This window comes from Seriola dumerili, unplaced genomic scaffold, assembly GCF_002260705.1.
Source record: "Seriola dumerili isolate Sdu_G_001 unplaced genomic scaffold, Sdu_1.0 BDQW01000226.1, whole genome shotgun sequence".
Taxonomy (NCBI): domain Eukaryota; kingdom Metazoa; phylum Chordata; class Actinopteri; order Carangiformes; family Carangidae; genus Seriola; species Seriola dumerili.
In genome coordinates, this window is record NW_019174481.1 from 1,987,252 (window position 1) to 1,995,810 (window position 8,559).

Genomic DNA, 8,559 nt, shown 5'->3' on the forward strand with positions numbered 1-8,559 from the left:
ACAGAGGACGGCTGCTCCCAACCCTCCCTTCTCTCAGTATATACTTAGTAATCTGCGCCAAGGCCGTTCCCTCAATGGAGAATGGAGACCTTGTGTTCTGAGGCTCCAGATGGGCAAAAACAACACAGCACACACCACTACGACTCTCCAGTGAGATAGATGCTACAAGTGTCAGACAGACTAGGAACGGCTATGAGGATATTTTCATGCATGTCAGAGTGTTTGTGCTTGTGTTTGTGTATGCATATTTAAAATGTAATGTAACAAAAATAGGAAATTTTCTCAATCAACTTCTTACCACACCATGACCACACCCACACACTGCTAAACTCTTTATGAATAATTTCTAAGGATGTTTTTTCCTCAAACTTTGACTTTGACTAGAATTTTTCTTATTTAGGAATGAATATTTAATCATGTAGAGAAATAGTTCAGATTTGAAAACAAATCTTAACGTTGATCCATTAAAACTACACTGAAATTACAAAAACATCAAATTTAATTGCACATAGTGTTTGTACAACAAAGCCTTGAACAACATACCACACACTTGACACAAATGGATCCAGCTGACAAAGGATACAGGCCTGTCTGTGGCAAGGAAATAGTACAAAACATCAAATAGTGGCCATTAACTACACAGTTTATTTGCCTCGTACTCCACGTAGTTTGGTTGTCTGGCACTGAAAGCTTGCAGGGCAGTGAGTATCCTGGTCACATCTGCGCTGGACAGTTTGAGTCTGTGGCGGAGCAGACAGGCGAACAGATCGACATGTGGGGCCCCTGGAGGCGAGAGACGGTTAACCCTGTAGCGCAGCTCCACCAGCTGCAGCAGGGCCGAGTCCTGTGATCCCTGAGTGTACGGGTAGTCTATTTGCAGAATCAGGTCCTGGATTGCCTCTGGGTCAAAGTGCACGCTGTATCCGAACAGCTGCATGCTGTTCACTTTCATGTAGCCGATGTTGTTGGACGGCTCCGTCTCCTCCAGAGGCTCATAGTACACCGTTGTGTTTTTGTTTCCTCCTGTCGCTCCCACAGAGTCCCTTATACGACTCCTCAGGTAGAAATGAACTGTCTCAAAAAAGCTCTTCCATCTGTTTCCAAGAGTTAACGTCCAATTATAGCAGTCCAAAGGGATATCCAGCTTGGTCCGCTCCCAGTCAGGGTATCCGTGCTGGCCTATAGGCATGGTCCAGCTCTCTGAATGGCTTCCCCCGAAGGGATTCACAAACAGAGACAGGGCCGGCTCCAGAGTGCTGTTCCTAGTGAGGCAAAACTGGAGGGCGAGTCCGAGCAGCATATGAACACGGTTGGACTTCACTCGGTTGCTCTTGAGGGTGAGCAGCATTCTTTTCCTCCAGGACGGGTCGAACCACGTGTTTACACGCACGTCATTGCTCACGAACACAGCATGCAGAGAGATGCGCGGGTCCCGCCGCTGCAGCAGGTAGCGCAGCTCTAGATCCTGCAGGTCTCGGTCGCTCTCCAAGCCCAGGTAGGGGTCTGTAGGGTCGGGCACGGCAGGCCGACAGGCTCCCTGGGTCAGGGTGAAGCCGGAGTTACAGCTGGAGCATCGTGTCCGGTTCTCAGTGGAGCAGGAGGCGCAGCGGGCTCCGTCGCCCACAGAGCAGGGAATGAGGCCCTGACAAGGTGGATGGCTGTAGGGGCAGGAGCAGCTGTGGCTTTCGTCACTGTAAACACCAACCTGGTTGTTCTCACTGCAGTATAAAATGGAGAGGGCGTAGCTCAACCAAAAGTGCAGAGGCCTGAAGGAGAGACAACAGCTGCGTTAAACACTTCAGTTTCAGTGTCTGCACTGCTGTATTGGCTATTACAGGAATTTATATTTGTCACTTTGAGTCTTTTTCGTGTTTTCGTGATTATGCAATGAAAGAAATGTTTTGCCCAACAGGATTAGTACTTTCACAAAAAATATGTGTTGTTTTGATGTGCAGCAAAAACAATTTGAGCCAAACTCCGGCTCAGCTGGAACCACAGAAGCAAAATCAGATCAAAATGAATATTTTAATCTATTGAATTCCCCGTCTGTGTTGCAGATGACGAGATGACACACACAGACCCACACACACACACACATCATTATCATACATCATACCCACACCCATCATAATACTCTTAGTATCTCATACATCTTATCTTTCTCAGGTTTACACTAGTTTATAGATATGGCGCAGTAAAACATAATTATAATGTGAATACAGAAAAGAAATAAGCAAATGAATAAAACAAAACACAAATTTTGTTTCACAGAGACACAACACAACAAAATTGAATCACCTAGTAACCCTAAGCCACTACTGAATTTATTTTTTACAAGCAGAGGGCGTGTGATAAAGAAGTGTAATTGGATTGTAGACTGAGGAGGCAGGGCCTGCAGTCTGACTAGCACACTGATGGATTGTGTCATTTAGTTAATTTCCCTGCCAGAAATAGCCATCAACATGGAGCGTTCATGAGAGAGGCATAAATCTGAGTGAAGTTATGACCACAGAGGTCTCTGATAGGCTGCTGAAATAGAGCGTCCAGGTGGGAGTGCTGCTGAAACAGCAGCCATAACAGTAAAAAAAAAAAAAGGAGAAAATGTAGGGATAGATATAAGCAAAGAGAGTCCACGGCAGCATGAACTCCTGGATGCGATTAAAACGAATGAATTATTACATGAGGAATGTGAAGATGCTGGATTGATTGTGATGCAGTTTAAAGCTAAAGTGAAACCGTTGCGTCTGTTTGGCAAAACATGATCCCACTTGTCCCCCCCCCCCCCGGAAACAGCAGAAGCAGGTCTGCTCCTGTCAGCACTTTTCACCTCACTCCACAACCACTTTTCCTCAAGTGCCTTCTAATAAGTATCGTCTCACTCCGCTGCTTTCTCCCAGCGCCTGCCGCATAAATCATTTTCATAATTATAAGTTTTGGGGAGCACCTTGGGTTAACAGGCTGCAGTATAAATATTCCTCCCACTTGCTCCTGTCTTGCATCTTACCTCGGCCGCTGCAGGACTATTTTGGGCTGTTTCCGGCACCTCCTGCTTAGGCTGAAGAGCTTGTTAGTGGTGCGGCGAGCTTTGGCGAAAAGCTGGTTGCTACTGGTCTCCAGGTGCCTGTAGCGCTGGAGCAGGCTGGCATCTGTCCTCCACAAGTGTTCCACGACAGATGTGTTTACAGCATAATGGGTTGGCAGTTTCCCAACAAAGCTCTGGAACTCCTCTGGTAGGAAAGAGAACATGAATAAGTAAACTCTGCCCGTAGTTATGAGCCGCAGGGTAACAGTATTGAAAAAAAGAAAAACCAAGAAAAAAAGAAAAGAAAACTGTCTACTCTTCATTGTTTGTCCCAGAAAAGCAAACAGCTCAAGAGAAGAAGTAACAGCTGCAACACGCCTGAAAAGCATGTTTTGTTATTTTGATTTTCTTCTCTTGGAGGGAGGATTGCTGATCTCATCAGCGTGTCAGACAACAAACACCTTCCATATTTTGCTTCTGTGAAAAGATGCATGTTAACCACCACCTGTTGTCAGCATACAGCGCCGCACACCTTCAAAGCAACTAGTCCATAATTAGACGTGAATGACACTGAAAGCAAAATTGCTGCTCCTGCCTTCTGTGATGTGAAAGTAAGGCAGGTTGCCATGGTAACAGTAATGACTTGCATGAAACATTACCAAGAAAAACAAATGTTTTAGAAAAGTTCCATGGCATTTTTATGATGATGGGGGGGGGGGGGCTGTACTTTTTCACACTTAGATGCATTTACTGCATCTACATTGCACCTCAGTAGTATTAATAATACTTTGCACACATGACAGCCGTGTATTGTGTCACTCTCTTTATACATGTGAGATCCCAAAATAGAGACTCAACACCACCGGGGTCTGTGTCAAAGGTGTGCTACTTTATATGCTTAACATCAGTGCATCCAAGATACTATAATAACACAGTGGTAGACCTGTAACCTTGGCCTTGTTTCCTCTGCTGGTTCTTCCTCCTTTGTGTGCCACAAAACAATCTTACAAATTGGCTGCAAATGTCTGCGTGAAGTGCTGTGCAAAAATGTATGTATAGTGTATTTATGGTAATTAGAGCACTGTCTCAAAATTAATGTGTATACATTACTAGCTCTTGGGCACAGGCCAGGCTTTGTGTAATTGCTGGTTCCTTTATTTGTTGAGCTGCCTTTGTGCACGGCGTGGAGCTGAGGGACATTAGAGCAGGGGCTCTGAGAGAGGAAGATACAGCGTCGTCTTATACATCAGGCCTCTCAGTCAGTGTCACACAATCAATGAAAGAGCTCCAAACTGGTGCTTCAGCTGTAGTGGTTAGGGGAACAATACAGCAGTAATTTAACATTTTGATATTATAATTTTAGATCCTTAGTTTATTCCCTTTGTCATTTATTTTATTTTATTTTATTTTTTGTATGTTGGTTTACTTTTTCGCTTGGATAAAATTTAAGCAAAAGGTGCCTTTTTCATTTCAGGAGCTTTAACTTGTTGAAATGACTTATCGTTAAATTACTTACTTAATTTAAAGTCATAGTCATTTTGGGGAAAAGAAAATGCGTTTTTGTTTGTTGGACTGGTGTTAGATGAGAGGTTTGATACCACACACATGTCTGCATGGTAAAAATGAAACTGCAACTGTTGTGGGATTTTGGGGTTTATGTGCTGGACTATTTTTGCACTTTGAATTTTGTACGGAGTAATCGTCGGTTTAATATACACTGTGCAGACACACAAGTGCTATCAATCTTCTCGCCTAACTCTTGGTAAAAAAAGCTAATTAGCATATTTCCTATAGTGTTGATCTATGCCTTTAATCACACTTCTTCTTCAGTGATTCTTCACAGCACATTGGTGGGAACAGATGGATGTCTTTAAAAGGTCTGTGTATTTTCAGTCACTGCAGCCCTGAGCACCTTGAGAGCACCAGAAACATCATTTGATGTGACACATGACTGGCAGGTCTCTTGATTCAGTATCTGGCAGCTGCCAGTATTTGACAGCCAAGAATTGATTTAGAGCAAAAACAAGACATGTGTTTTTATTCATGTTAGCTCTTAAATCCAAGTCTAAATTTATTCTTTTGTTGATAAGAAAATCAACTATATCCTGAAATCCAAAATTCTGAGAAAGGTTTTAAAAGCCAATGTTCCACGTCTGGGTTTTTGACAGCACCATTCAAACTGACATTTTCAAGTCCCTTTTTGGAGGGTCAAAGTAAATTCAAATCCCATGACTCACCGGATTCTTCAAACTCCTGGTTGGTCAGCCTCCAGGAGTCTCTGATGTGCAGCAGGTTGTTTTCCAGAGTCTCCAGGTCAGAGAGGGGACAGTTGCACCGAGGGAAGTCCACGCTGCACTCGCACCAGCAGTCACTGTTCTGGCAGACAAACTGGCCCTCAGATTTACAGCCAATGTAGCTGAGAGCCGCGTGAATGAAGCGGCTTTGTAAATAGCCGGGTAGGATGACCTGCAGCCCTGTGGGGTGTGAAAAACAGGATCAGGTCAGGCTCGAGTAGCATCTGTTAAAAGCTGTTCTACAAAATTACTGGACTTTTTTTTTTTTTTTAATTTAAACATTAGTAGCAAAAATTTGGTTGCTATAGACCTTTTTGTGTTTGTAAACAACAATGCTGTGTTTTGTGGGCGGAGCCGAACTGGTGGCACAAAGTAACGGTTAGAGGTGTCAAGTGTCAGTTTGCGACATAGTGGATCAACCGGACACCTTCCCCAATCATTTTAATGGATTGCCAGCAGGAGACCAGTTCAGTAAGTCAATAAGTGAACAATTAGGGAACAAAGTCTGGACTCTCTGGATGTATGGATGCCTCCCAGGTAAGATTCCCTCAGTCATTATGTTGTAACACTAACGATGTCATGTGGTCCCAGGGCTTAGTTAAGTTTGTCCTCAGTCGTGGTGTAAATGTCATATCACAGATCTAATATTAACATATGTCTCGTGCATTCATTAAATGCTTGTGTAAGTACTGCGTTTACATGCTACTTCTGCTTACATGCTAACGTTGCTAACGTTGGTCAATGGTCTACTGAGACTGTCTTTGTGGTCGCTGCTGTTACTAATTAATTGTTATTAACTACATCATTGATTTTGCCTTTGTGTGTGATAAACGGGGGAGATTTGATCAGTCCAGTCTGTCCGCTTGCAACCGTAAACGTCTGTGTTTAGCTTCAAAGGGCAACTTAGACAGTGATTTCCTATAAAGACAAAGATGCATTGCTTTTCTGACGTCCAACAGCACAATAAGACTTTTTTTTCCCCCTTATCACTGTCAAACTCTGCAGCGGCATCAGTGTTAATTTAGAAGGAGCTCATGATGACAAATGATTTTTTAGGGAGCAGATTTTACCTTGTAGTTGAACCTTGTTCTCTGGACTGTGAACCAGCACCGAGCTGACTGTGTCCAGGTTGTCGTAGTTGCTGCATCCGAGCGGCCCAGTTCTGGTTTCTGTCACCTGCAAGGATATTGAGAGAATACAGTACGGTCTAAATGCCTTGTCTGGTGATTTCATTATGTGAGACACGGCTTAGTTGTGACTCAGTTGTGTCTTCTATTGAGTTTGCTGTGTTTCCTCATATTAAATAAAGGAAACAGCAGATAATTTTAGTTTAGTCAGTGGATATAGTCATCAATCATGTCACTTAGGCATGACCTATATGTATTGACTCATTTATTGTGCGTTTTTCTTTTAAAAAATGACAATCAAAAGAACATAAACAGCCTCAACAAAGGCGTTTATGCCTCTAATGAATTTTAAATGCAGTGAGTCACTTTGAAGTTATTCTGAAAAGGTCTTCAATTAGAAAGTTTTCTTTCCTCAGACAGAATAATTTGTTCTGATCTCAGAGAAGAAATCAACTTCCCTCCAACTGAAAAACTTTAAACTGATTCACTTCTCTGCTCACATCATTTCTAAATGTAATTAATCTGGATGTTCTGACACATGGAAACACAAAACCACATAACTTACTGTGTATTAGCATAAATTTATGCTCAGAGTCCTTCCTGTTTCTCACTGAATCCCCGGCACCACATGTGATTTTAATGAATGGCCATGTAACGCAGGTGCTGCTTCACATCCCTCATAAAATGCAGTATTCATCTCCCTCTCCCTCCCTCTTTCTCTTGCTCTGATCTTCAATCTGCCTGAACTCCACACATGCTGCAAAATGGCAAATGAATGGAAGTCAGCCTGGCTGGAAATTAATGGAATGATATCTTTAATCCATCAAGCTGATGCATAACCAGAGGAACACGTTTTCAGTTCGGGGGGGGGGGGGGGCGGGGGGGGGTTGTGTCTTCATCAGTGGCTACTCACTTTAGAATCTACGTTTGCCCCTCGGGCTGATTAATGCGTACGCTCTAATAGCCACTTCAGATGATAAAATGGATGATTGGTGTTTTATACTACAGGACGCACAACTGCTGCTCCGGGCTGCTTCTTCACTCTGCTCTTTAAAGCTTGCTGCTGCTGAAGTCTTAGAAACCCTTTATCTTGTACTATAGTTTTCTTGCTGCTTTAAAAGAGTTAATTAGCCTGTAGTGGGTGGTTAGCAAAGACACATTGACCATTTTGCTATATATTTAAAAAAAAAAAAAAAAAAAAAAAAAAAAAACAGAGTCTGAGACGAATCAAATGTTGCTAGTTTCTTCTGCACATGAGTTCACTGTGACAATAAGCTGCACGTTGAGGAGAGAAAAAAACAGGAGCGATAGATGCGACAGTCTTGCTGAAGCCCTGCGGGTNAGAGAGAAATATTGATTTTGCTCCACTGTCTTTATTTTATTGGTATTGTTACTAGTTACTTTTCAGATTAAGATTTTACACATAATCTATATGATCTGTTAGTAAAACATGATCCATTGTTGCAGATTAAATTACCTAGCAGTATAAAAAGATTTTTAAATTAGCCCCACCTCCACCAGTTCCAACATTGAAGTATTATTATTATTATTATTATTATTATTATTATTATTATTATTATTATTATTATTATTGGTAGTGGTAGTAGTAGTAGAAGTACAAACAATACAACAGACAAATGTCAGAAAGTGAAAGTGAATATGCAATTCTAAAATGATTTCAGGGTACAGTGATTTCCACAGCCTGTTATAAAATGTAGAGCACAGTGGTATACAGTGTCCAACTTGTTTAGATGCTGGTGCATTCATGAAGAGCAGATTACCGTTATCCAATAAAAGTAAAAAAAAAAAAGAAGTTGCCAAAATCAAGTGTGNATGAGTTCACTGTGACAATAAGCTGCACGTTGAGGAGAGAAAAAAACAGGAGCGATAGATGCGACAGTCTTGCTGAAGCCCTGCAGGTGAATCTCCTTGTGTCGGGCCAATTCTGTAAATAAGCATTTGTTCTTAATCCCACATCATTAAATAAGTTATGGAAATAAGTTCCCTGAGCTGGTACCAAAGTATTTGTTTGTACACGTGTCTTCAAATTGAGCTACCAGATTGTAATGAAGGAAAACTTTGAGTGTTTCCTACTTGTACTATATATATATATATA

The 8,559-nt window shown here is 42.0% G+C and overlaps 1 protein-coding gene across 1 annotated transcript in view; it reads right to left on the bottom strand.

Annotated features, from left to right (window-relative positions):
* Positions 1 to 631: 631 nt before the first annotated feature.
* Positions 632 to 8,559, bottom strand: part of LOC111229088 (BMP/retinoic acid-inducible neural-specific protein 3-like) — a 15,843-nt gene continuing 7,915 nt past the window's right edge. The window contains exons 4-7 of the mRNA XM_022755260.1: positions 6,387 to 6,485; positions 5,260 to 5,496; positions 3,005 to 3,227; positions 632 to 1,766 (exon numbers count right to left, since the gene is read on the bottom strand). Coding sequence (XP_022610981.1) covers positions 632 to 1,766; positions 3,005 to 3,227; positions 5,260 to 5,496; positions 6,387 to 6,485 — 1,694 coding nt within the window. The remainder of the gene's footprint in view (positions 1,767 to 3,004; positions 3,228 to 5,259; positions 5,497 to 6,386; positions 6,486 to 8,559) is intronic.